Source organism: Melanerpes formicivorus, unplaced genomic scaffold, assembly GCF_026170545.1.
Source record: "Melanerpes formicivorus ecotype bairdi unplaced genomic scaffold, bMelFor1.0.p_v2 SCAF_116, whole genome shotgun sequence".
NCBI classification, from domain to species: domain Eukaryota; kingdom Metazoa; phylum Chordata; class Aves; order Piciformes; family Picidae; genus Melanerpes; species Melanerpes formicivorus.
The window spans coordinates 100,826-126,770 of record NW_027142468.1 but is presented as its reverse complement, the minus strand read 5'-3'; the positions used below and the strand labels follow the sequence as shown (position 1 = coordinate 126,770).

The window sequence follows — 25,945 nt, the reverse complement described above, 5'->3', positions numbered from 1 at the left end:
GACTCCAAGGCAGCCTGATCCCAAAAGAGCAGCTCACCCCCAGAGCTGTGGCAAAGCCCCTGGTGAAGCAGCAGCACCATCAGGCACCAGCTGTTGTTTCCCAGCACAGCCCCAGCCAGGAGCAGGCTGCCCAGCACGGCCTGGGGCTGCTGCATTCTCAACAGGGCTGCAGCTCAGCGGGAAGATCCCCAGGGCTCTTGCTCACACAGCCACCCACCTCCCTGACCAGAGGCTGCCTTTTCTGCTCTTTCTTGCTCTGCTTCCACTTCCTCAGCTCCTCTGCCTCCTTCCAGTGCTGCAGCTCCTGCTGCTGCTCCTCAAGCTCTTCAGCCAGCCGCTGCAGCGCCCTGCAGCAAGGCAAAAGGAAAACAGCTCTGAGAGTCCCCACCAGAGCCCTGGGCTCCTGCACTTCAGCCACTGACCCTGAGCCCATGCAGAGCCCTTACAACCTCTCCAGGGATCTCCCTCAAGCTGGGGAGGCTGGGAACATTCCAAGGGAGGAAAGGGGGGAGGGGGTCTGCAAGGCCAGCCCCAGTGAGGCTTTGCTGTTGGAAGGGCTAAATCCTGCTGCTGCTCCAGCAAGGTCCCCCCAGGCACCGGCCAAAGGCTGCTCCACCATCACTCCACACTGATGCCTGAAGCTCTCTCTTGATTTCCCCGAGTAAAGCAGCTGACCAAGCACTTACACCTAGTTCTCCCTGCACCAGTGCTCAGAATCAGACTCACAGAATCCCTTTGGATGGAAGAAATCTTTCAGATCATCAAGTCCAACCAGGAGCCCAGCACTGCCAGCTGCCCACTAACCCATGCTCCTCAGCACCACCCCCACAGGGGTTTGGCAGTCTCTCCAGGGGACTCCACTACTGGCCTGAGCAGCCTGGCCAGGCCTTGATAACCCTTTTGTGGTGAAGAAACTCTTCCTCATGTCCAACCTAAACCTCCCCAATGCAGCTTGAGGCCATTTCCTCTTGTCCTATCGCTTGGTCCTTGGGAGAAGAGACCAAACCCTGCCCCTGGCTCCAACCTCTTTTCAGGGAGCTGTAGAGAGCCAGCAGGTCTCCCCTCAGCCTCCTCTTCTCCAGGCTAAGCAATGCCAGCTCCCTAAGCTGCTCCTCACCAGCCCTGTTCTCCAGAGCCTTCCCCACCTTCATTGCCCTTCTCTGGACACACTCCAGCCCTTCAGTGTCCTTCCAAAACTGAATCTAGGCTTGGAGCTATGGCCTCCCCAGTGCCCAGGACAGGGGGACAATCCCTTCCCTGCTCCTGCTGACCACACTATTGCTGATCCCACCCAAGATGCTCACTGATGCCAACTCTGCTCAGCTTGTCCAGCCCTTCTCCATGGGCATGGCCTGCTCCTTATGGAGGACAGCCACAGCAGTCAGAAAACAAAGGCTGCAGCAGCTCCCCTCCTGCAAAACAGGCTCTGAACAAACAGGATTCCTGCTGGAAGCCAGCTGGGACTGTGGGAAACCTGTGCTGTCTGTCCTGGGAGATGTGCCTCACACAGACCCACACCACAGCCCCTCTGCTGAGGTGAGGAAGGGCTGAAGGGGATGGGAATTAACATCATGAAATTAGAGACCCTCAGAAGCATAAGGGCAAGGCCAGCACAGAGCCCAGCTGCCTGCAGCAGGCTCTGAGCCCGAGGCCTCAGCACTAGCAGCAGGAGGAGATGTTCTCAGCTCCCTGCAGGAAGGTCTCTCCTCTGCTGGCAGCCAGGCAGGGGGAAGGCAGCATCCCTGTGCCGCTCAGCAGGGACACTTTTGGCCTCTTCTCTGGAACCTCCCCAAGCCCAACCAAGGGCCCCAGAGCAGGGACACCTTGCAGGGACACTGTGCTGGGCAGCTCCCCACAGAAGGCTTACAGACCTCTGCCTCCTCTCCCTCTGGAGCTGTCGGATCCTGCTCTCCAGCTGAGCTTTCTGCTCTTCCGTGAGGGCATCAAACTCCTCCTCCCCCAGCTCCCAGAGCTCTGCTTCCTCCCTCCTGGCCGCTTCTTCCCGCTGCCAGCCTTCAGCAGGCACCAGAGGAGAGACAGAGCAGAGCTGTGCTGGGGGAGCTGCGAGGAGCCACAGCTCTGGCCCAGCCCTGCCAGGAGCCAGCAGGGAGCTCACAGCCCTGCTCCCAGCTCCAAAGAACCCCCAAACCAGCACCAGTCTGGCACAGAGGCATGGTGCATAGCCGGCTGCTGCTCAGACATTGAGCCCCAGCAGCTTGCACCTGGGCCCAAGCTTCAGTGCTGGAGACTGAGAGAAGTCTCCCAGCCTCAGCTCTGCTGTGTTCTAAGCAACAGTCAGCTGCACCAAGGCAGGAAGTCGAAGGCTTCCTGAAACTACCTCTCACCAGCTCTGCTGGTGAACCAGACACATGTGGACAGGGCTGAGGGCTCTGGAGAGAAGCCTTGGGAGGCAGGGAGATGAGGATTCTCACCTTCCTGCTCCTCTGCAGCTGCCTGCCTGGCTTGCCAAGAGGCAAAATCCTGCAGCAGGTTGACAAAATAGATGCGAGGTTGGTTTCCAACAGCTTTGAGCAGGCAGAGGAGAGCAGACACTGTGCTGCCTGCAAAGAGGCTCTGCAGGCCATCAAACACCACTCCCTGGGAGCAGTCCCTCAGCTGTGAAGAAAGGCCAAGAGAAAATCAGCTGTGCCATGCTGCAGCTCTGGGCCACTCAGTGACAAAGGTCACCAAGCAGCTGTGCCAAGCTCTGAGCTGTCCCCACGGCCCTGCCAGCTGCTGGCATCTGCAGCTTCCCCCAAGGAGCCCAGGACCCCTCCAACAGCAGGACTCCTCCTGCTCTCCCAGTTGTGCCTCTCCAGCAGGAAGGTGTCCTTTGCCCCCTGGCCACGCACCTGCAGCCTTTCAGAGAGGATGGCCACCAGCAGCTCTTCGGGCAGCACGCAGCTCACCAGGCCCAGCTCTGCCACCGTGCTGCCGCTGGGGCTCAGCCAGGGCTGCGCAGGAGGGGCAGAGATGAGAGGAGAGCCGGAGGAGCCCTGCAGTGTTGAACAGCACCACACTGAACATCACCACAACATAAACCCCCTTGGCACCCCCTGGGCAATCCCAGCTGCTGGCCTTGGAGCTGAGCTCTCTCCCTAGCAAGGGACTGAAAGGAAAGCGCAGGCCAGCGGCTCCGGGGGACAACCCTGCAGAGCACAGCCCTGGAGCAGCAGCCCCCAGCGCTGGCACCAGCACACAGCACAGGAAGGACAAGCAGCTGACCAGGCCTCCTGGACTAGCCTGATCTTCAGCTGCCCAGGGCAGGGGGGGTGTCCCCATCCCCGAGGGACTGAAAAGCCAGAAAGATGTGGTGCTGAGGGACACGGTGTAGTGGTGACCTGGCAGTGCTGGGTCAGCAGCTGGATTTGATCATCTTGGAGTCCTATCCCGACCAAAACAGCTCAAAGCTCACAGAAAGTTCCCTGGCATCAGCCAGGGCAGGCCATGCCTCACCTGGGAGCCTGAGGACTCCGTCGGAAGCTGTCTCTCAGCAGAAGCCTGCCCCTTGCCGGCCGCAGCTCTGGGCTGGCCTCGGGAGCTGAGGGGCTGCTGCCTGCCGTTGTCCACAGAGCTCTGGGGCCTGGCCTTGGTGCTGCGCCGCCGCCAGAGGGCAGCAGCTGCCCTCACACCTGCGGAGGGCCCAGAAGGCTCAGGGGGCTGCTGGGAGGAGCACACCAGCACCTTCCACCCCAGTGGGCACCCTGGCAGGGACACTGCACTCGCTGTTCTCCAGAAGCAGCTCCTTCCCTGCTCTCCTCTTCCTGTGGCAGGACAGACCAACCTGGCACTGCAGTTACAAGCCAGAGAGGTTTGGATGCCTTGCCCCACCTCCACTGTCCATCTCCACGGGAGACAACCCTGCCAGGGACCCAGACCCTTCTTCCTTCCACCAGCTTTCAACCCAGGCAGGTTCAAAGCTGAGCAATGCCAAGGTAGCCCAAGCAGAGGCAAGCTATAGCCTCAGCCAGCAGAGCCTGGGCTACCCACTGCCCCATAAAGGCTCCGCCAAGAGCTTGGACTCAGGTGGAAAACAACTCAGTGTGCAGGAGCTGCAGGAGCTGACAGCACCCCCAGGGAAACCGCTGGAGAAAAGAGCTCAGCTACAGCACGGCTCTCATCTCAGACTCCTCTGGGAGCTCCTGCCCTTCCTCTTGGCCTTGTGAAGCCACAAAGTCAGTCACCTCATGCCTAAGGAGCCACTTCAGAGGGCTGTGCCTGCTGAAAGCAGGCAGAAGTTCTGCCTGATGGCCATGAGGGACAGGGTGGAGATTGCACGCAGGCAAGGGAAAAGCTCTGAGAAAGATGCTGGGGGCTTCCCCACCCCTAGCAAAGGAAGCTGTGCAGAGAAGGGCAGGGCAGGGCAGGCAGAGTGCCCTTGCATGAGCCCTTCGGCTGGCGTCTGAGTCCCCAGGACTGCTCTCTGCAAGGGCTCTGCCCTGCTCTGTGCTGCACCCCTGCTCCTCAAGAGCCCCCGGGGCTGTGCCACTGCTCTGGAGCCAGCAGAAGCAGGAAGCCCCGGGGGCTGCAGCAGCGCTGCTCCGGGCCCAGCCTGTCTCCTTACGGCCATCCTGTGCCTGCTGGAGGCTCTGCTGGCTGCCGGCGGCGCTGCACAGCTCCCGGGCTCGCCGCCCTGCCGCGCTGCTCCCGGCCGCCACGGCCTCGCTCACCACAGCGTCCAGGGACAGGCAGGCGGCGCCGTAGTGCTTGGCCAGGGCGGCCGCTGCCGACGTCTTGCCTGCAGAGAGAGGGAGGCTGCTTGGGGACCCCTGCGGCCGCAGGGCTTGCCGGGGACAGGCTCTGCGAGCTCCCCAAACAGAGGAGGACTTCATCCCTCCCTTAGGGAGCCACTTCAAGCCTGGGCCTGGGGCGCTGCTCTGAGCCCTGTGCCACCACCACTCAGACCATCCCCTGGCCTGTGCCGCTTGGCGTTGCCTCAGGCAGCAGCTGGGCACAGTTTAGGGCTCGGGCCGGGCTCGGCACTGCTCCACAGGCAACAGGGACACCAGGCACCGTGCTGCCATGCAGCAAGGGGCACATGGTCACCCTCCTGGGGGGAACCAGAGCCCAGCTGCATGGACACCAGATGAGCCACACCACTGGCACCAGCTGCTGAGGGCCTGGGACCACCCCAGCAGAGCTGTGCCTCCCCCTGCATCGCTTCAACTGCTCAACCCAGCACCGTGCTCCACCAGGACATGCCTCTCCTGCTTCCCCCCTCCTCACAGCCAAGAGCTCCAGCTCAGGTACCTGCCAGGGGTGCCCCATGGATGATGAGCACGATCCCTTTGCGCTGTGGGGCTCCTTCAGCGACGCTGAGGTACCGGGCGAGGGCCCTACGGACTGGGCTGGCCTCCAGTTCTTCTGTGGCCTCCTTGATGCTGGTGGAGCTTGGCTGATGCTCAGCTGTGCAGAAATGGGTAGAGGAGTCAGCCTCCTGCCTACCTGTGATCCTCACCATCCCCTCCAGCCCCTCAGATCCTGGCAGAGGAGACTCTGCTCAAACCAATGTCACATCCATGGACTTCCTTTCAGCTTGTGCAGATCAGGCTCTGCCCTTGATGCTGCTGAACATGCCCCTAAGTAAATGGGGTGGCAGAAAGAGGAAAGCAGAGCATGCAGCAACACCTAAAAGGACTGAGAGAAATCTCCTTCCATCAACTGTCTACATGGTCCTCATGGGAGCTTGGTCCCAGGTCCTGCTGAGTAAGGAGGGCACAGGCAGAAAGGGGCATCTGACAGAGCCCCAAGGGAGAGGCTCCACCTGGGTGCTTTAGAAATGTCACTGCAGTAGATGTGGCTTGGCTCTGAATTCACCAGAACAGCCCTTAGGAGGTCACCCAGAGCACCTCAGCTTGCAGTGCCAGGGAGGAGAGCAAAGGCGCTGAGCTGCCCAGGACAGCTTCACCATCAGCCTGACCCCAGCAGCTCCCGGGGCAAAGATGTTCCTTTGGGGAAGCTGAGGAAAACTCCCAGACCTCTGCCTTGGCCCTGGCCCTCCTGCAAGGGGACATTTTGAGTTCTTCCCCAGACAGGGCAGACAGAAGCTTGCTTTGCTTGCTCTCATGGCTGTCACAAGTGTCACCCTGGACCTGCTCCACCAAGCCAGGGAGTGAGGAGAGCTCAGGGGAAGGGGGCTGGGCTCCCTGCTGAGCCTCCACTCGAGACAACCAACGTCAAACCTTCAGCCTTGTCCTGGGCTGTTGGGTCTTGAGGACTGGACCTGGCCTGCTCATCCTGCAGCCTCTTCTGGCCCTGACAGCCCTCTAGCAGCTCTGGAGGCAGCTGCTCCCCTGGGGCACGTGGAGGCAGCAGCAGGGTCCTGCGGCAGTCGTAGTCTTGCAGCTGCCGCAGGATCTGTGCATGGGAAAGGGAAACCACTCATGGGAGGCACTGCTGGAGCTCCAGCACAGGAGCTCCAGCACAGGAGCAGCTCCCCAGCCAAGCCATCTTCTCCCTCGGGCCTCCCTCCCAACACCAGGGACTAGCCAAGCCCCTCCACAGCCTGCCAGCAGAGGAGCTAACCCTGCAACACCACCAGGCTTTGCCCTGGCTTCTGTCTCCAGCTCCCTGGCACGAGGCTGGGAATGCTGCAGTGCCCTGAAGCTCCAGGAACGTGGCCTTGGGGACCAGACTTTGTCTCTTACCTGCTCCTCAGCAAGGTACTGCTGGTCAAACTCCAAGGAGTAAAACTCGATGGGGAACTCACAAGGGTTCTTCACCACCACTGTGCCCTGTGCCCCGGGGCTGGATGGCAGCACTGGCCCCAGCTCCAGCACTTCAGGCTGGAACTCCAGGCGTGGCTCCAGCCCACTGCCCGAGACCAGCAGCTGGAGGTGCTGGCTGCTCTGGCAAATGTTGATCTTCAGCTGGCTCAGGTAGGGCTTCTGAAAAGAGAAAAGTGCAGAAGCTCCTCCATGAAGTGCCAGGTGGCAGGGCCTCAAATTCACCCCATGCCCCAAGGCCAGGGATGGTAGCAGCACCTCTGAGGGGAATGGAGAACAGAAAAGAGGACAAGGAGGGATGGTTTGGAACTGAAAAAGGGAGATGCAGACCCCAAGGAAAGGAGATGTTTTGGAAGCTGAATGCTGAGCCTCTGGCCCAGGCTGCCCAAAGAGGTGGGAGATGCCCATCCCTGGAGCCCTCCCTGGGACAGTGCAGTGCTTAGCAGAAAGATCCACAGGGTTATCCTGCCCAGTGCCCTGGCACTGCTGTGTTGGGCAAAGAGCAGCCGAAGAAGAGGGGCAGAGGAGGCAGACAGGAGGGAGGGGAGTGTCCTCTGCTCAGTGTTTGGCTCTCCAAGCCCCCTCTGCAGAGGCTCCAGCAGGGGAAGCTGAGCTTGCAGAAAGCTGCATGTCGAGGAAGAGCTCAGTTCCTGCTCCCTGCCTGGGCTCTCCTTCCCACACTGCCCTGCCAGACCTCCTGGGGCTGACATCCACCCAGCTCACCTCTTCCACGGGGGAAAATCTAACTTGCAGGTTGCACCACTGCCCAGGGTCCAGGACTCCAGCTGAGGGAAGCACCTCAAAGACAGAGGCCTTGGCCTTCAGCTCCTGCAGCAGCTTCTGACGCCTGCTGGCTGGCAAAGCTTTGTCCACCTGAGCACAAAACCAGGGGGGTGAGGTCTCCTTGCTCTGGCAGGACACAGCTGGCTTCCTGCAGTGCTGGCACTCGTGGGGTAGGAGCACACATCCAAACCAGATGTGGCCAGCACTGGCCTAGAACTGGTGGCAAAATGTGGAGGCAGGAGAGGCAGCAGGGGAGGGTGCTCCTCAGAAGAGGAGCAAGGGGTGAAGATGGCAGAAAGTGAAGCACCAGCTGGTGAACAGGCCCAGGGGCTGCAGCTTTGCTCTGCACCCTCCAAAGCCTCCTCAGCCCAGCTGGAGCCCAAGCGTTCGAGCAGCCAGAGGAGCAGAGAGGACAAGAGAGGAGAAAGAAAGGCAGCCAAGAGGCTCCAAGTCACACCCTGTCTGTGCTTTACCTTCTGAGCAGGCTCCTCCCTGCTGAGGAACCACTGACAGGGCAGTGGGAGCTGATTGTAGAGCCGGATGGTCTCTTCCTGGCACTGCCCACACTGGACAGCAGAGAACTCCAGCCTGGCCCTGGAGAGGCTGAGGGAGGGCACAGCCACCTTGGCACGGAGGAGGACACGACATGTGGGTCCTCCTGCAACCTAGTGAGGGACAGAGCATCCAGGTGAGATCCCAGCCTGCCAGCTGCCCCAAAAGGCAGTGTGGGCACAGGGAGGGGGGGAAGCAGAGGGCACCTTGATGGGCAGCAGTGCCTCCACCTCGCCCTGCGGCAGGGTGGCACTTTGGGGCTCCAAGCACACAGTGAAGGTTCTGCTCTGGGAGCAGGGCAGCTGCTTCACGAGCCCCAGGTCCACGCTGAAGCCTTCAACAGATGGAAAGGAAGCAGCTGAGGCACAGGGGACGTGAGATGGCTCACAAGCACCTTAAGTGTCCTGGCTAGCAGCTCTGGGAAGGATCTTTTGCACCTCCAGAAAAGCTGCTGCTCCTTCTCCCTTGGCAAAAGCTTTGCACAGCCAGAGCCCAGGAGCCACAGGGGAAAGGAAAACATTGCAGCTGAGGAGCTCCAGCAAGTGCAGGGAAGGACACTCAGAGCTCTTCAAAGAACTCCCATGCCATGGTGCTCCCTACAAGCAGCTGGGAGGAGACCTCTGAGCACCCTTTCTGCACAGCAAGGCAGCGATTGGTGGTGCTGCAGCCTTGCCTCAGGGCTGATGCCAGAAGCTGTTGGGATACCCCCAGGGGAGGCTGAACACAAGCCCCAGGACCTCGTGAGCCTCACACCAAGCAGCTCAGAACCACCAAGGCTCCAGCTCCTTGCAACACAAGGCCAGAGAGTGCACAGAGAAGCTCAGCTGCTGCTGCTGGCAGCCAAGTGCAGAAGGTGCTGAGAGGTGCCCAAGGTGCTCACCCACCCAGCCCCTGCAGGGCAGACTTAGGGCAGCCACAGGCAGGCCAGGCCTCTGGGCACTGCTGGCCAGGAGAGCTCAGGCTCTAAAGCAGCAGGTCCCAAGGAGGACAAAGCTTTACAAACAAGTGCTCCAAGAGAACTCCCCATGGCCAGGGGCTCAGGCTGAGCTGTCCCAGGCAGGCCACAGGAAGGGTCCCCAGCACTGCCTACCTGTGCCACGCAGGAGCTGCCCACAGACTTGGAAGGACACAGGGAAGTGCCCCGGGTTGGTGACCTTCACGCTGCGCCTGTGGATGCCACCCAGAGCCACGCAGCCAAAGTCCAGGATGTGCTCAGGCAGCTCAGCTCTGCAGGGAGGAGGGAGGGCACTCCTGAACCCACAGCCTGGCCACGTTGCCACAGGATGGGAGATGCAAATCCACTGGGAAAACTCAGCTCAAGCTGCTGACACCCAACACCTGAGCAGCCGGGGACAAGACTCTGGCCGGTGCCAGGGGAGGCAGGGCCCAGGTTCTAGCAGCTCCCAGGGGCACCTTCAAACACAGCTGGTTCCCAATGGACACTGCCCACAGCTCCTGTGCCACTGCAGAGAAGCCCCCTGCAGCTCCACTGCTCTCAGTGCAACTGCTGAGCCTGGCCTGCAGCCCAAGCCTGGAACTGCTTCAGGGCCTTGTCAGATTTGAGCCCCAGGAAACCTTCACCCAGCTCTGTCCCCAGAGCCCCAGGGACCACAGCCACCAACACCTGCAAGACCCATGGGCAGGTCCTGTCCAGAGCCATCCCACTGTTCTGCAGAGCATCTTCTGCCTGGGCTGGAGCCTGCTGCAGCTGCTCCTCAGCATGAAGCAGCAGAAGGAAGGACCAAGCGACCTAGGAGAGCCCTGCAGTCCCCCCAGCCCCCAAGCCCCCAGCTGAGACTTTGCCAAGCTGCTCTGGGGCCAAGTGTGGTCTGGTGGGAAAAAAAGGAGGCCAGTTCTGAGCTGCTTCTTTCAGAGCTGCTCAGCAGGAATGCTGTCTGTGCTGTCTGGAAGGGCCTGATGCTCTGCACTGGCTCCATGAAGAGAGCCCAGCATCTGTGGGCAGCTGAGCACCCCCAAAGCTCAGGGAAGTGAGGACACTCAGCTGCTCCCAGGCAGCACGGCACAGCTCTCAGGAGCAAAGCCTTTGTGCTGCCCACAGCTGTGCCCAGCTCTGCAGAGCCCAGCAGCTCTCAGCAGCAGGGCTGCACTGCTGGCTGTCACCCCCAGAGCACCTGCAGGTGGCTGTGGAGGTCTCTACTCACTTGAGAAGCCTGCGGCGAGCCTGCAGCCTAAAGGCAGCTTCCTCTGGGGCACTGCAGGCCACAGCTTCCTGCTGCTCCAGGATGTGCTCCTTGAGCAGGATGTCCTCCAGCTGCATCTGCAGCCCAGTGTCCAGCTGAGGCAGGGAAAGACAGGGGCTGCTTAGCCAAGGTCCTTCCCAGGGCATGGGCTTGGCTCTGAAAGAGGATCCCATCCTGCTCTTCTCGAGGGGGTGATGGAGTCCTCTTGTCTCACTGCTCAGTGCCTGGGACACCTCCAGCTCTCTTGGGCAGCACCTTCTCTCCAGAGCTACCAGCTCCAGCACCCTCACCTGCCCAGACACTGCCTTCAAAGCTATGCCAGACACAGATGGACAAGCCAGGAACTTCTCAGAGCTCCAGGGATTTGCCTGCCCACAGGGAGTGCCGAAGCAAGCTGGACAAAAGCCCTCTGGAGCAGGAGACCAGGAGAGAGCTGCTGCCTCTTGCAGATGAGAGCTGAGCACAGTCCCAGGGCCAGCCCAGGCTGCTGCTCTCAAGCTCTGCAAACCTGGCAGGGCTTGGCCTGGGAGGAACAAACAGCCCAGGGATGGGGCCCCATCAATTCACCCCCATGAGCATGGCCTGCAGGATCTCAGCCAGCTGCCAGGAAGCTCCTCCAGCTCCAGCAGGGACAACCTCCAGGGCTGGACAGCCCCTGGGGCAGCACTCAGCTGATGAGAGTCATGGCTGAGTGTGGGCAGGGAGGTCCCACCTGCTAGCAGGGCCCCAGGAAGCCTGTTGTGGGGTACAAGGGGATGCAGTGACACAAGGGGGAGAGGCTGGCTCCTGCCACACAGGGCAGCAGCTGTTCTCACCGTGGCAGCCAAGTCATCTGGGGTTGGTTCTGTGGCTGCAGCCTCCCCCAGGACAACTTCTCCATCTCTCCCACTGTCCTTGGCCATCTTTTCTTTCACCTTCCTGAAGGCCTTCTCATATTTCTCATTTCCTGAAGGCAGAAACCCCCCAGAGTGCAGTGTGGGCATCTGAGCTGGGCAGCCCCCTCCCCACACCACCTCTCCCAGAAACACTCTTCCAGCAGCTCTGGGCAGTGGGAGCTGCTCCTCCTGCCTGCAGCCTGAGCTTCAGCCCTGCCCAGCTTCCTCCCCCAGAGGAGCAGCTCAGCCCCAGCCAGCTGGTGCAAACCCAGCTCTGCAGGGTGGCTCCTGGGACAGAGCCCACAGGGACTTGCAGAGCCTGGGGAAGCCACCAGTGCTGCTCTGACAGCCTTGGGGGTAGGCCCTGGGGGAAAGCCCAGGGGAGCATCCTGAGGAGCAGCCAGGCAGTGCTCACCTTGGATGTTCCTGGGCAGGTGCAGGCAGAGCCTGGGAAAGCTTCCCTCTCCTTTCAGGCAGACTTCTTGCGGCTCCAGGTGACCCACTTGGAGCTGGAAAGCCTTGCAGAAGGCCCCAGGCGCTTCTGGCAGGTAAGAGACTTTCAGCACCTGCTGCTGGCCGGCTCCAAGGCTACCCTGCAGGGAGGGAATGCACCAAAGAGGCTTTGATGGAGGGGGTGATGCTCAGCCAGGTTCTCCTCTAGAAGACAGCAGACAGCAGCACCTTCTAGCTGTCTGGTTTCCAAGAGCTTGTCTCCTGCCCCAGGCTGCCAGGTCCCCTCCAGAGTGCCAGCGTGGGGAGAGCTGGAAAGGACCTCTGGAGGCCATCACTCCAACTGCCCTGCTAAAGCAGGGCACCCCCAGCAGCTTGCCCAAGAGCAGCATGGCCAGGGGGAGCTGGAATCCCTCCAGAGCAGGAGGAGGCCTTCCCTCAGCACAGCCTGGCCTTTGCTCAGCACCAGCACAGCTCTGCTGCTCCCAGGCTTTGCCTTCAGCCAGCAGGAGCCAGGCCTGACCAAGCAAAGCTCCAGCAGCAGTGCTGGGCAAGGCAAGGGAAGTGCCCCTGCCCTCTGCAGGGCCAGCAGCTCCTCTCACAGCACCTCAGTGGTGGCCACTAGGCTCCTCAGCTCAAAAGGGACAGGGACCTACTGGAAAGAGTCCAAGGGAGACTACACACATGCTGAGGGCCTGCAGCATCTTTGTGAGGCTCAGAGGCTGAGACTCCTGGGGCTGTTGAGCCTGGAGAAGAGCAGCCCCAGAGAGGGCCTCTGCTCAAAGCTCAGCAAGAGCTAAAGGGCTTGTGGGGGACAAGAGGATGGGGCTGGACTCTTGTCAGTGGTGCCCACTGACAGGACAAGAGGCAAGGGGCATCAGCTGGAACCCAGGGAGTTCCAGCTGACCAGGAGGAGAAAATTCTCTGCTGTGAGGGTGCTGGAGGCCTGGAGCAGGCTGCCCAGAGAAGTTGTGGAGTCTCCTATGGAGAGATTCCAACCCCCCCTGGGCACGCTGCTGGGGGTGCCCTGCTGGAAGGAGGAGGTTGGGCTGGATGACCCCCAGAGGCCCCTTGCAAACCACCCCCCCTCCTGGGATCCTGGGAGTGCAGGTGGGTGTCCAGGGCTCTGAGCCCCACCTGGGACTCCCACCAAACCTCCTGCCTGTGCAGTTCAACTCAGGGTGCAGGAGCCTGCCCTGGCTCATGCTGAGCTCCAGAGAAAGGCCACAAGGAGGAGCAGAGGGCTGGAGCTGCTCTGCTCTGAGGACAGACTGAGAGAGTTGGGCTTGTGCAGGCTGGAGAGGAGAAGGCTCCCAGGAGACCTTCTGGTGGCCTTCAGGTCTCTGCAGGCAGCTCCAAGAAAGCTGGGGAGGGACTTTGGAGGGTGTCAGGGAGGGACAGGACTGGGGGGGTGGAGCAAAACTAGACAGGGGGAGATTCAGGTTGGGTGTTAGGAAGAAGTTCTTCCCCATGAGGGTGGTGAGAGCCTGGCACAGGCTGCCCAGGGAGGTGGTGGCAGCCTCCTGCCTGGAGGTGTTTGCAGCCAGGCTGGAGGTGGCTGTGAGCAACCTGCTGTGGGGTGAGGTGTCCCTGCCCATGGCAGGGGGGTTGGAACTGGCTGAGCCTTGAGCTCCCTCCCAAGCCTGACAATCCTGTGATTCTGTGAGCTGCAAACACATCTCTGGCCACACAGCAGCAGAGCCTAGGACAAGATCTAGAACAGAAAGTGTCACTGGGGCTTCCAGAAGTGTCTCTGGCTTCCAGAAGAGCTGTCCCAGGCCAGAGCAAAAGGAAGCAGATCCAGAGGCACCTGGCTCTGGGTGACAGGACACATCTGCAGCCTTCCTCAGCTGCCCACTGCTCACAGGGCTGCACTTGCAGGTCCCTGCTCCCCTGCAGGCTGCAGGGAGGAGCTGAGGAGTGGGCCAGGACCTGCCCCCTGAGCCCCCACTCCAGCACAGGACACAGCCAGAGCCAGCCCAGCCCCACTGCCAGCACCATCCACGCTGCCACAGCAGCACCAAGCAGAGCTGTGCCTTCAGAAGCTGGCAGGAAGAGGGCATGAGCCTGGCACCTCTTGCAGGGGGCAGGCAGGAGGAAAGGTGGAAGCCATTTGGCTTCCTTTGCCCATGGCACCAAGGGCCTGAGAGAGGAATGCTGCTCCAGCCCAGAGACATCCACCCAAGGCTCAGGAGCTGAGGTCACAGAATCCTGGAAGGCTTTGGCTGGGAAGGGACCTTTCAAGGTCACAGAATCACAGGGCTTGGAAGGGACCTCTGGAGATCATCCAGTCCAACCCCCCTGTCAGAGCAGGGTCACCTAGAGCAGCTTGCACAGGAGTGCAGCCAGGAGGCTTTGGAATGGCTCCAGAGGAGACTCCACAGCCTCTCTGGGCAGCCTGCCCCAGTGCCCCACTGCCCTCAACACACAGAAGGTCCTCCTGCTGTCAGATGGAACTTGGCTGTTGCAGTGTGTGCCCATTGCCCCTTGTCCTCTCCCTGGGCACCACTGACAAAGCCTTGGCCAGAGCCCCCTGGGTCCCCTTGAAGGCTTCAGAAGCACTGAGGGGATCTGCCCTCTGTCTTGTCTTCTCCAGGCTACAAAGCCCCAAGCCCCTCAGCCTTTCTTCACCAGACAGATGTTCCAGTCCCCTCAGAGCCCTTGGCTGGACCCTCTCAAGCAGCTCCCTCAGGTCCTGACCAGCTCCTGCCCCCTGGGGACCACCACTCACTACAGAAGCTCCAGCCAGCCTCTGTGCCAGCAGCTCCTTCAGGCCTGCAGTGAGCAGGGACAGCTGCAGCTAGGGCAGGCTGCTGGGATGCTGCAAACTCCTCTCTGCACTGCTCCAGCCCTGCTCAGCCCTGGCCCCCTCACTGCCCCCCCCAGCTGCTGCAGAGGAGCAGAGCTGGAGGGGTGAAGGAGCAGGGAAGGGCTGCTCCAGCTCCTGGCACAGGAGCTTCATGGCCAGGCAAGAGCAAGGCAGTCTCCTGGGCAGCCCTGGCAGGGGCAGGCAGGGCAGTTCCTGTCTGCTCCCACAGGAGGTGACCCAGGACAAGAGCAAATGCTCTCAGGCTGTGCCAGGGGAGGGGGAGGTTGGCCATCAGGCACAATCTCTTCCCCACAAGGGCTGTGAAGGCCTGGCCCAGGCTGCCCAGGGCAGCAGGCAGTCCCCAGCCCCGGAGGCACTGAAAAGCTGTGGAGATGTGGTGCCAAGGGCCAGGGTTTGGGGCTGGCCTGGCAGTGCTGAGCTCCCAGCTGGCCTTGAGGATCTGAAAGGGCTCTTCCAAGCCAAAGGATCCTGTGATTGCATCCCCTCAGCAGAGACAGCTCCCAGCCCTGCCTGCTGCTGGGACAGTTCCCTCCTGCTCTTCTCTTTCTCCCCGGTTTTCCCCTCCAAGCCCAGCCAGGGCAGGCTGGCACAGGGCCAGGGTCAGGCCCTTGTGCTGCCCCCATCCTCACCGTGCTGGGCACCACCAGGGGCACAGCGGGCAGGGGGCTGCGGGCAGTGCCCGTGCCAGGGCTCAGCACCACGAAGGGGAAGGGCAGCTTCCCACAGTTCTGCAGGGTCAGCTCCACCTCTGTGACCACGTCCCACAGCTGCAGAGAGGAGAGAGGAGTGGGCAGTTAGAGACAGGCCTGGCACTGGGCATCTCCTGCAGCTGGCACTAGGGAAGGAGCCAAGGGAGGCAGTGCAGCAGAGCAGCAGAGCAGAGCTGGACACTTGGCTCCCAGCTTCACCTGGGCACCCCCAGCCCCAAGGGACCTCTTGGCCCTGCACAGCAGCTGAGCTTTGGGGCACCCTGCAGAGGCACAGCACCAAGCACCCAGAGATCAGGCATGGAAGCAGAGAGGAGCTGAGCTCTCTGCACCTGGAGGGGGCCTCAAAGCCTTGGCTGCAGCAAAGCAGCTGGCATCAACACATGGCAGAGGCAAAGGCACCTGCAGAGCTGGCAGGGACACAGGGCAGACAGAGCACCAAGCACAGGGCCAACAGCTGGAAACAGCTGGGGGGGAACTGAAAAGGGAAGTGGGGCTGACTCTGGGACATTCCCCCCAGGATGGGGACTGGCAAGCCCAAGAGGGCTTCCTCTTGGCTTTCTGTTGCTGATGAGCCAAGAGCATTACAGCAGCCTCTTCCTGCAGCTCAGGCTTGAGCAGCAGCTCAGCAGCTGCTGGCTGGAGAACACAGCCCTCTGGAGGGCAGCGCTGGCCTCCTGCCCACCCCAGGAGGCACCTCCAGGGGCCTTGGAGAGGAGGACTTCCCAGCTGAGGTGGGGGTGGAGCTTGGCAGCAGGAGGCAGCACTCCAAGGTGGTGCTGCCAAGCCCTGGAGCCAGCACAGCAGCTGGCCCTAGCCCCAGGCAGGCAGCCCCCAGCAGCCAGGGCTGCAGGCAAGGAGAAGCCTGCGCTACCTGCAGCCCCACGTCCAGCTCCGTGGTGTCCAGGAGGTAGCTGATGAGTGAGGCCTCCCCACGCAGCCTGAGCTCGTAGCTGGGGCCTCCCTGCACCCTGCAGAGAGCCCTGGCACAGGCCACAGTGTTAGGGTGGCCAAAGAAGCTGAAGGTGACCTGCTGGCTCTGGCCCGGCTGCAGCAGCCCATGCAGCGGCAGCACATCGAACACCTGGGGAGGGAGGAGAGGTGGAGAGGCTGAGCAGGGAGAGGGAGGCAGGAGAGCAGCCCTGGCCTGGGGCAAAGGGAGAGCTTCCACAGCACCTCCCAGCTCCACAGCACTGGACAGCAGCAGCAGCTGCAAAGCAAGCCCCAAGGGCTGCAGTGAGCAAGTGGCTGCTCTGGGGGAGAGCACTCTGCTGCAGGCTCCAGCACCTCATCAAGCCAGGGGCAGCTGAGATGGGAGCTGGGAGCAAATCAAGTCTGGCTGTGCCCATGGCATCTGCTGAGTGTGGCTCCAAGCCCAGCCACAGATGAGGCCTGGGCTCCAGCTTCACTTCCTACACCCAAGCCTGCAGGAGCAAGCTGAGAGGCCTGGCAGAAACTTTGAGGGGGCATTTTGCACCCTTCTGCCAGTCCAGCTCTGCTCCCTCCTGCCCAAAGAACATGTTGGGAGCCTCCTGCCTGGACAGCTTAGGGTCTCCAGGAGCAAACCAGGAACAGAGCTGCCAGTCAGACTCCCAAACAGGCAAAGGACAACTGAGGAAGTGCTTGGCCCAGCTCTGCAGTGGTGCTTTGGTTTCATCCTGTGCACTCATGGCTGCTGGAGAGCTGAGGATCTCCCCCAGGCCATTATTCCCAGGACACCTTCCTGAAGAAGGCAGCTGAGATGCTTTCCTGCCTGGCAGCAGTTGGGAGCTCATCTGTAACCTCAGAGGTGCCACCTTGCCAGAGGAGCCTTGGCTCTGGCCTTCTGAGGCCTGTTTCTGAGAGAGGCTTCTGGGATTGCTCCTCCAGCTCCAGAGGCTCTGCTGCTTCAGGCAGCTGCAGTGCTTGGTGCTGGGGCCTGGCCACCAGCAGGCTCTGCAGGAATGGTGCTGGGACATCCTTGGGCCTAAGCAGAGCTCCATCTCCCTGAGAGATGAAGCACCAGGCAGGGCTGAGTCTTCTGTGTCAGTGCCCCTCCTGCCCCCTGCCAGCTCCCTGGCTGGCTCTGCAATCCCAGCCCTTGGCTGAGGCTGGGAGGGGCAAAGGAGTGGGGCTGAGCAGCTGGCCCATGGGGCTGAGGGCTTGGCTTGGCACAGAAGGAAGCTCAAAGCCTTCCCAGCAGCAAGCCTCATTCCACTCTGCAGAGCAGCCCAAAGGCAGGAGCCCTGTGTCCAGCTGCCAGCTGCTGCCCCTCCTGCTCTCAGGGCAGTGGCTGCAGGGCTGTGAGAAGGGAGGGTGGCAGCAGCAGGGCTCTGCTGGCAAACTGGGAGGCAGGAGGAGCAGCAGGTGTCCCAGAAAATCTACCTCTGCCTCCAGGGAGTCCTTGGCATCTGCTGGCTCCTGGGCAGGATCCCCAGCTGCTCCCAGGGCCTGGGCTGGCTCCTCCACACCCCCAGCCCTGGAGCTGCTCCCTGCAGAGGCCCAAGGCTGCCAGCAGGCTCCCTCCTCCTGCACTGCCTGGGCTGGGAGGCTGCACCTGGAACAGAACAGCCCTGTGAGCAGGGACTGCAGGGGCAGGCAGGGGAGACTGCCCCAGCAGCTCCCCCCTGGGCTCTGCTGCTCTGAGCTCAGCAAGGGCTCTGCCCCAGCAGCTCCACACCAGCAGGGAGCAGGGCAAGGCTCAGGGCTGCCCAGGGAGGAGGTTGGCACAGCAGAGCTGTGGGCACCTGGCTGCTGGCAGACAGAGAAGAGGCCAGGGCTGGGTGCCCTGTGGGGAGGCAGGAAGGCCACCACAAGGGAAACCAGACACACACTGTAGGAGTGGGAGGGAGACTGAAGAAGCAAAGGGGCAGAGCCCAGCAGAGACCTTCCAGTGGCCTACAAGGAAGCTGGGGACAGCCTTTGGAGCAGGGCTTGTTGTGACAGGCCAAGGGGGGGTGGGGGTGAACTCAAAGAGAGAGAGTCAGAGCAGATGGAAGGAAGACATTTGTGGTGCTGAGAACAGTGAGCCACTGGCCCAGGCTGCCTGAGGAGGGGGCAGATGCCCCATCCCTGGCACCACTCCAGGGCAGGGGAAGGTGGAACAAAAAGAAGCTACCAGGCAGCTTGCAATCAGGAACTGCCTGAGCCCTCAACCTGTCCCTGCAGCAGCCCTAGGAGCTGGGGCTTTGTCTCTAAAGAGGCAAGGTGAGAGCAGGGGCTGAGAGCCCTGGGGCTGTGGAGCCTGGGGAAGGGCAGCCCCAGAGGGGATCTGCTCAACACTCAGCCAGAGCTAAAGGCTGGGGGGCAAGAGGACACCTGTGCTTTGGCAGCAGCAGAGCAGCTGTGCTTGGGGGGACAGAGGAGTGGCCTCTGCTTGCCTGAAGGGGGAGGCTCTTGGAGCAGGGGCTGGCTGCCAGGCAGGCTTCACCTCTGAGGTGCCAATCCAGCACCTTCCCATCAAGGAAGTTTCTCCTCCAGCTCAGATGGAAGCTCCAGGCTTCAGCAGGCCCTTGTCCTGTCACTGGACACCACTACTAAGAGCCCAGCACCATCCTCTTGCCCCATCCTCTTGCCCCCAACCTTGTATCTCTTGCTGAGCATTGATCAGATCCTCTGGGGCTGCTCTTCTCCAGGCTCTCAGCCCCAGGGCTCTCAGCCTTTCCTCCTCAGAGAGCTGCTCCAGGCCCCCTCCAGCATCTTTGGAGCCTCCCTGGGACTCTCTGCAGTAGCTCCCTGGCTCTCCTGAGCTGGGGAGCCAGCACTGGACACACTGTTGTGGGGGCAGTGGAGGTTCTTAGTACTGAACTGACAACAGCTGGGGCTGGCAGGGAAGGCAGAGAGCTCCCAACTTGTATCTGCTTGTCCCAGGGCCCAAGCAGGGCTTTGGAGCTCCAGGGACAAAGCAGGACTCCGAGGTCATGGGCTGCAGGAAAAGTGTTGGCAATGTCTTCTAGTCTTGGCTGGGCTGCAGAACAGTCCCCTGCCCATCCCCAGAGTGCTGGAGGACAGCTGAGCACCCAGCCTGGCCACAGCTGGAGGGCTTGTTCCTGCCAGGCCAAGGGGAAAGCAGTTGGCCAGAGCCCAGGGAAACCACCTTGGTCTCTGCAAAGCACAAGCAGGACAGCAGGAAGCAGAAGAGCTGCAAGGAGAGGGCAGAGGTGGCCATACCTCAGCTGGCTGCCCTGGCTGGCTGGCAGCAGCTGCCAGCAGTAGGAGACAGGCAGCTGGCTGCAGTTGGTCATCTCCAGGCTCTGCACAGCTCCAGTGTCATTCAGGATGCAGCCAAAGTCCACAGCCATGCTCTGGAAGTGCAGGCTGGGGCAGCAGACTTCTCCCCGCAGCAGGACCTGCTCCTCATGAGGGTGCTCCAGGAACTGGATCCTCAGAGCCTGCTCCACTTGCCAGGAGTGCAAACCCTCTTCATGAGCAGGGTTAAAGCTGATGCAGAGGGGAAGCTCCTGCCCTGCCTCCAGCTTCATGGGCTGCAAGGAGAGGAAGAGCATCCAGCACCCGTGGGATGCCATCCCCAGGGCTCACAACCATGGCAGTGCCCCAAGTGTGGCTCCAGCAGGGCCTGCCTGTGCCAGCCCCACCCCACTGCTGGCCCAGCCCAGCTCAGGCTTCTGCAGAGGCACCAAAGCCCCCCCCAGAGCAGCACCCTGGCAGGCCAAGGCCGTTTGCACTCTCTGCTCCTCCCAGCACTGCAGCCTGGGCCTGGCAGGGCTGAGCACCGGCACAGAGTCACAGAAGGTTAGGACTTGGAAGGGGCCTCAAAAGGTCATCAGTCCAACCCCCCTGCCAGGGCTGCACAGGAGTGGTGCCCATGCCCACATCACCACGTGCCTGGCAGAGCCTGTGCCCAGCACCTGCCGCTGGCACAGGGGGCAGGCAGTGGCTGGAGGAGCACCCTCAGCCTTCTCAAAGGCAGGGCTGCCCTTGAAGGCAGCAAGCTGCTCCTGAGGAGCAGACAGACAGCTGAGGAGGGCTGCTGGGATGGCTTCCAGCAGACAGCTTCACTAGATGGCTTGCCCACAAGTTGTTTGATCCCTTCTCTTCATCTCCTAGAGCCAGGACTCTGAAGGAGGTTGGAGCAAGGAGCAAGCAAGGAACAAGCCACAGGGCAAGAGGAAAGGGCCTCAAGCTGCCCCTGGGGAGGTTTAGGTTGGACACGAGGAACAATTTCTTCCTCACAAGGGCTGTCAAGGCCTAGCCCAGGCCTGCCCAGGGCAGTGGGGAGTCCCCATCCCTGGAGGGAGTGCAAAGGCATGGAGATCTGGTGCTGAGGGCCATGATCTAGCAGTGAGCTGGCAGTGAGAAGCTCACAGTTGGCCTTGATGATCTGAAAGGTCTCTTCCAGCCCAAACCATCCCATGGCTCTCTTCCCCATCCAGATGATGCCTTGTTTCCTCCAGCAAACTCATTTCCACCCTGGTTCAGCTCAGGCTCACTGCTGGCTCTGCAGAAGCTTCTCTCCTGGAGGCCCTCCCAGCAGGAGCACACCACCACACTGCTCCCTCTTCACACTCCAGCAGCAGCAAGGCCCAGGGCTGCTCACCTGAGCATCTGCAGGCAGGGGCTGCTGCTCCACATCACAGAGAGAGAAGGGCTGCCCTAAGGCCAGGACCATGCTGAGGGGCAGGGGGCAGATGTTCTTCAGAGCCAGAGGCTGGGCCAGAGGAGTTAGGACATCCCCTGCTTGCTGCAAGCACAGGAGAGAAGCATCACTCACCCCCAAGTGCCCAGGGCCCTCCTTCCCCACCCGCTGCCTTTCCAAACCCTTCAGCCCCCAGAGCTCCCAACAGCTCCTCTGGACTCTTTGGATAGGTTTCTCCCCTTCTGGAAGGGCTTTCTCCAAGCACAGCAGATGCTGCTGCTGGCTGCAAACCACAGCACTGCCCAGGGGGAACAGCCTCAGGAATGTGCAGGGAACAGGCCCCTGAGAGGAGGCAGCTGCTGCTAAGAGATCCAGCCCATCTGATTGCAGTGGCCTGTCCTCTCCTGGGGACAGCAGCACAAGAGGAGTTCCAGTCACCTACACTCATGCCTCTAGGAGCCTCCTAAGGCCAGGGGTGCTGGGCAGAGGAGACAAGCAAGCAGGATGCAGCAGAGAGCCTGCAGGAGCCTAAGGCTGGCTTTGAGTATGCACAGCCAGCCAGCAACCTCCAGGCTCCTGCTGCCCCTGCTACAGTGCCAAGATGCTCAGGGGCCTGGAGCAGCTCTGGGAGGAGCTGAGAGCCCTGGGGCTCTTGATCCTGGAGAAGAGCAGCCCCAGAGGGGATCTGATCAGTGCTCAGCAAGAGCTAAAGGGTGGGGGACAAGAGCTTGGGGCCACTCTCTTCAGTGGTGCCACACCAACAAGAGCAAAGCAGTGCTGCTGAGGCTGTTGCCAGCCCCAGGGCAGCAAAGAATGAGCTCAGTGCTAACAGCAAAAGCTTGGTCCTGCTGCAGTCAACAGCCAAAGCCCTGGGGACTCAGAGCAGCTCTCTCCCCTCCTCCTTTGAAGCCAAGCACAGCCACAGCTTCCAGCCAGCAGGTCCAGGGCCAGGATGCCAGCCAGACACTCACCTTCTCCACCTGGAAAGTGATTGCTGTGGAGGACATCTGCAGGGCAGGAGCAATGAATTGGCAGCTGAGCTCCACCTGCAGGATCTGGGTGCTCCTGGCCTCGCTGCCCACCGCGGCCTGGCACAGCAGCTGCTCCCTCACCGCCTGCAGGAGAAGCCACAGGGCACATGGGGGCTGCCAGCAGGGTGGCCAGAGGACAGCCTGCATCTGCCAGCCACCAGCCACGGCCCTGCCACTGCCCCCCTCACTGCTGGTTTCCCCTTGCCCTCCACAGCTTGTGCTGCATCCCCTTTCTCCTGCACTCCAGTGGCCATCAGGCTGCAGCCAACAGCCACAAACAGCTCTGGGGAGGCTTGTGCTGCCAGGGACAATCCCTGCCCCAAAGGGTTCTTCCTTTGATGTGCCCCAGTGCTGAGCACAGTGCTACAGAAAGCTGGAGGAGCTGATGGAATGAAGATGGAGATGGAACTGGGCAGAAAAACAGGAGACAGAAAGGCCAAGGGCAGTCAGCTCTGCCTTGGAAGCTCAGTGGAAATGATTCCTGAGGAGGAACAACCCCTGCCCCAGCACAGCTGAGGCCTTGGCCTGCTGGGAGCTTGCAGCTCTGCAGACAGGGACCTGGGAGTGCTGCTGGAGAGCAAGTTGCCCACGAGCCAGCAAGCTGCCCTTGTGTCCAAGAAGGCCAAGAGGATTCCTCAAGGAGACTGTGGCCAGCAGGCTCTCCTCCCCCTCCATCCTGCCCTGCTGAGGCCACAGCTGGGTCCAGTTTGGGGCTGCCCAGTTCAAAGTAGTCAGGGAACTACTGAAGAGAGCCCAGTGAAGACTACAAAGATGCTGAGGAGCCTGGAGCACCTCTCTGAGGAGGAAAGGCTGAGAGCTGGAGCTGCTGAGCCTGGAGCATCACAGAATCACACAGAAGCACAGAAGGCTCTGAGCTGGAAGGGACCTCCAAAGGTCTTCTAGTCCAACCCCCTCAAAAAGAAGAGCAGCCCCAGAGCAGATCTTCTTCATGCTCAGCAAGAGCTAAAGGGTGAGGGGCAAGAGGATGGAGGCACCTGGCCAACCTGCTGTGGGTGACCCTGCTGTAGCAGGGGGATTGGGCTGGATGATCCCCAGAGGTCCCTTCCAACCTCCCCCATGCTGGGATTCTGTGACCCACAGGAACCCCCCCACAGGCAGATGCCTTCAGGTCAAGGAGGGATCACTCCCCACTAGGATGCCTCCTGCCCTCCTTCCCAGAGCTGCTTTGAAAAGAGACCTCCCCAGGACAGAGCTGCCTTGCATGTCCCAGCAAAGTCCTCTCTCAAGCTGGATGGGCTCACAGCCAAGCCTTGCTCTGGACAGCTCCTGGGATCACTTCTCCACTGCTGGCTCTTTCCTCTGCTACAGCACCAACTCCTCCCAGAGCTCTTGGCTCTGACTGCAGGGCCAGGCAGGCACAGCTGGCTGCACAGAGCCCCTGCCAGCTTTCCAGGGAGACATTCTCACCACTGCACTCAACAGCTTGGTGCCTTTTGCTCCTCCTCAGCAAAACCTTTGGGCTCAGAACTGCATGGGGACAGCCCCAATACAGCCACCCAGGTGAGCAACGAAGTCTTCTTCAAGCCACTCTTGAGGCAAGCCTTTAGAACACCCTTCAAAACATGAACATCAGCAGGAGCTTCCTCTAGAGCTGTTCCACAGAGAATCATCTCATGGCTTGCCTTGGCTTGGCAGGGACCATTCAAGGTCATCCAGTCCAAGCCCTCTCCACTTCAACCTCTGTGCTGCTGGAGCTCAGCAGTGCACATCAGGCTGCAGCTCCTCTGCAGAGCTGCATTCCCCTGGCAGAAGGCTCCAGGCAGGAGGAGGCCCAGCGACCCATCCAAGGGTGCTGGCAAGACCTGGCTGCCCTTGGCACAGCAGGGCTGGCTGGGAGCCTGGGGCAAGTGTCACTGTTCCCAGGAAAGCAAGTTAAGCTGCCAGTTGCAGTGGTGCCATGGGGATGAACAGCCCTGATCAGCAGAGCTGGCACTGGGCTCCTTCCTCTCCTCCAGCACTTGGTGCCAGACAAGGCCTCTGCCCATCTTTGTCTGCAGAGGAGAAATGCTGCAGCTCCAGCCACTGCCTGCCCTGCTGGCTTCCCCCAGACACAGGAAACCTGCCCTCCTGCCTTCCTTTCTGCCTCTGCTCCCAGGCTGTGAGTCACTTCTTCTCTCTGCCCTTCCCTCCTGCCTCAGCACCTGGCACCTTGGCACCTGCCACAGCAGCAGCTGCCTTCAGCCCCTGCTTTGGTAGCAGCAAGTGCTGCAGGATGGAACACAGAGCAGCCCCAGCCACTGATGGTGGCCAGCAAGGAAAGCAGAGGACTCTGCCAGGGGGAACCTGTGGCCTTCAAACACTCTCTTGCTCACATTCTCAGGCCAGTGCCAGGGGGCTGCAGGACAAGTCCCAGGGGAGGTGATCTGATGGGGAAGGCTCAGCCCTTGTGAGGGACCTCACCTGGGGAGTGCTGGAGAAGCCTTCCAGCATCACCTCCATCGTTTGGCCTGGCCTCAGCTCCATCCTCTTGGGCCGAAGCTGAAACACAGGGCAGGCAGCAGGGGGGCCCTGGGAGGAAGCTTTGCCCTTGGTGCTGCTGAGGGAAGGCAGCCAACGGCGCTGGCCAGGCGGGGAGCAACCTCCCACGGTCCAGCGGAGCCGCTGGGTGCGGCGGCCTCGGTTGGTGACCCTGAAGCTGTAACAGCAGGGAGCCAGGCTGCAAGAGGAGCAGAGATGGAAAAGATCAGGAGAGCTGCTACTGCCCAGCACTCACCCAGCTGCTGCTGCTGCTGTCTGACCACACAGCTGGCAATGGAACCACCCCTGAACTGCTGACCTAGCTCAAACCTTCAGCGGGAGCCAGCCCTTGCCTACCCCTGAGCTTCTCCCCACCCAGCAGCAGCTCTGGTTGTGCCCAGCCAGGGAAAGCTTCCTGAAGCACATCCTCTCAGCTGCTGTGGGCAGAGCAGCACCAGCCCCTGCTGCTTCACACTCAGCAGAGTTTTAGCAAAGGGCTGCCTGAGGGTCAGGCTGGATCAGACCCTGAGCTGGCCTGACCTGGCTGCAAGCCCCTATGACAAGAGGGATCTGGAGGTGCTGGAAGGTGTCCAGGGAAGGGCCACGAGGATGAGCAGAGGGCTGGAGCACCTCTCCTATGGGGACAGACTGAAGGAGTTGGGGCTGTTCAGTCTGCAGAAGAGAAGGCTCCCAGGTGACCTCATTGTGGCCTTCCAGGATCTGAAAGGGGCTACAGGAAGGCTGGGGAGGGACTGCTCAGGATCTCAGGCAGTGATAGGACTAGGGGGAATGGAATGAAGCTGGAGGTGGGGAGATTCAGGCTGGAGGGGAGGAGGAAGTTCTTCCCCATGAGAGTGGTGAAGCCCTGGAATGGGTTGTGCAGGGAGGTGGTTGGGGCCCTGTCCCTGGAGGTGTTTAAGGCCAGGCTGGCTGAGGCTGTGGCCAGGCTGATCTAGTGTGGGGTGTCCCTGCCCATGGCAGGGGGGTTGGAACTGGCTGATCCCTGTGGTCCTTTCCAACCCTGACTGATCCTGTGATACTAAGCAGATGGAGGAACAGCTCCAGGCCACTGCAGCTTCCCCTGGGCAGCTGCTGCCTCAGTTGGCTTCCTCTGCAGATGCCAGCGGGGAGCTGCAGGGTGTGGACTCCTCAGGGCCCGCCCGTGGCAGGAGGGTTGGAACCAGATGATCCCTTCCAAACCAAACCATTCTAGGATCCTATCTGGTGGTCAGGGCACCACTGGCTTCGCTGGTGGGGGGCCCTGGCATCCCTTTCATGCCTCCATCCTTTAGGAAGCATCCAACCCTCATCAGCCTCTGCTGACCAGAGCAGCTGGGCTTGTGTTTGAGACAGAGCACTGAGCCTAAGAACATGGATCACCAGGAGTGTGGCTGAGAGGAGCAGGGCAGCCAGCCCAGCTCTGGCTGCTGAGGAAACAGAGCCACAGCCAGAGATGAACAACCAGAGCCAGACAGAAACCCAAGGGAATGTCCCATGGGAATGGAAGTTCCTTCCTGGAAAGAAAGCCCAAGTGCAGCTGGGCAGACATGGCCACCCTTTGCTCCAGGAAACCCCTCCAGGGATGGGGACTCCAGCACTGCCCTGGGCAGCCTGGGCCAGGCCTTGTCCCTTAGGGGAAGAATTTGTTCCTCATGTCCAACCTAAACCTCCCCTGGAGCAACCTGAGGCCATCTTCTCTCCTCCTATCCCTTGTTCCTTGGGAGAAGAGCCCAACCCC

General features: G+C 61.1%; 1 protein-coding gene across 1 annotated transcript in view; it reads right to left on the bottom strand.

Annotated features, from left to right (window-relative positions):
• LOC137456103 (hydrocephalus-inducing protein homolog) overlaps positions 1-25,945 on the bottom strand; it is a 66,042-nt gene that overhangs the window by 19,040 nt on the left and 21,057 nt on the right. Inside the window, exons 18-39 of the mRNA XM_068167408.1 lie at positions 24,151-24,406; positions 21,670-21,813; positions 20,660-20,803; positions 19,323-19,586; positions 15,998-16,207; positions 15,070-15,183; positions 11,552-11,729; positions 11,077-11,207; positions 10,223-10,356; positions 9,151-9,287; positions 8,267-8,394; positions 7,982-8,173; positions 7,449-7,598; positions 6,648-6,887; positions 6,183-6,357; positions 5,251-5,406; positions 4,565-4,738; positions 3,457-3,632; positions 2,853-2,954; positions 2,433-2,616; positions 1,872-2,013; positions 218-347 (exon numbers count right to left, since the gene is read on the bottom strand). Coding sequence (XP_068023509.1) covers positions 218-347; positions 1,872-2,013; positions 2,433-2,616; positions 2,853-2,954; positions 3,457-3,632; positions 4,565-4,738; positions 5,251-5,406; positions 6,183-6,357; positions 6,648-6,887; positions 7,449-7,598; positions 7,982-8,173; positions 8,267-8,394; positions 9,151-9,287; positions 10,223-10,356; positions 11,077-11,207; positions 11,552-11,729; positions 15,070-15,183; positions 15,998-16,207; positions 19,323-19,586; positions 20,660-20,803; positions 21,670-21,813; positions 24,151-24,406 — 3,661 coding nt within the window. The remainder of the gene's footprint in view (positions 1-217; positions 348-1,871; positions 2,014-2,432; positions 2,617-2,852; positions 2,955-3,456; positions 3,633-4,564; positions 4,739-5,250; positions 5,407-6,182; positions 6,358-6,647; positions 6,888-7,448; positions 7,599-7,981; positions 8,174-8,266; positions 8,395-9,150; positions 9,288-10,222; positions 10,357-11,076; positions 11,208-11,551; positions 11,730-15,069; positions 15,184-15,997; positions 16,208-19,322; positions 19,587-20,659; positions 20,804-21,669; positions 21,814-24,150; positions 24,407-25,945) is intronic.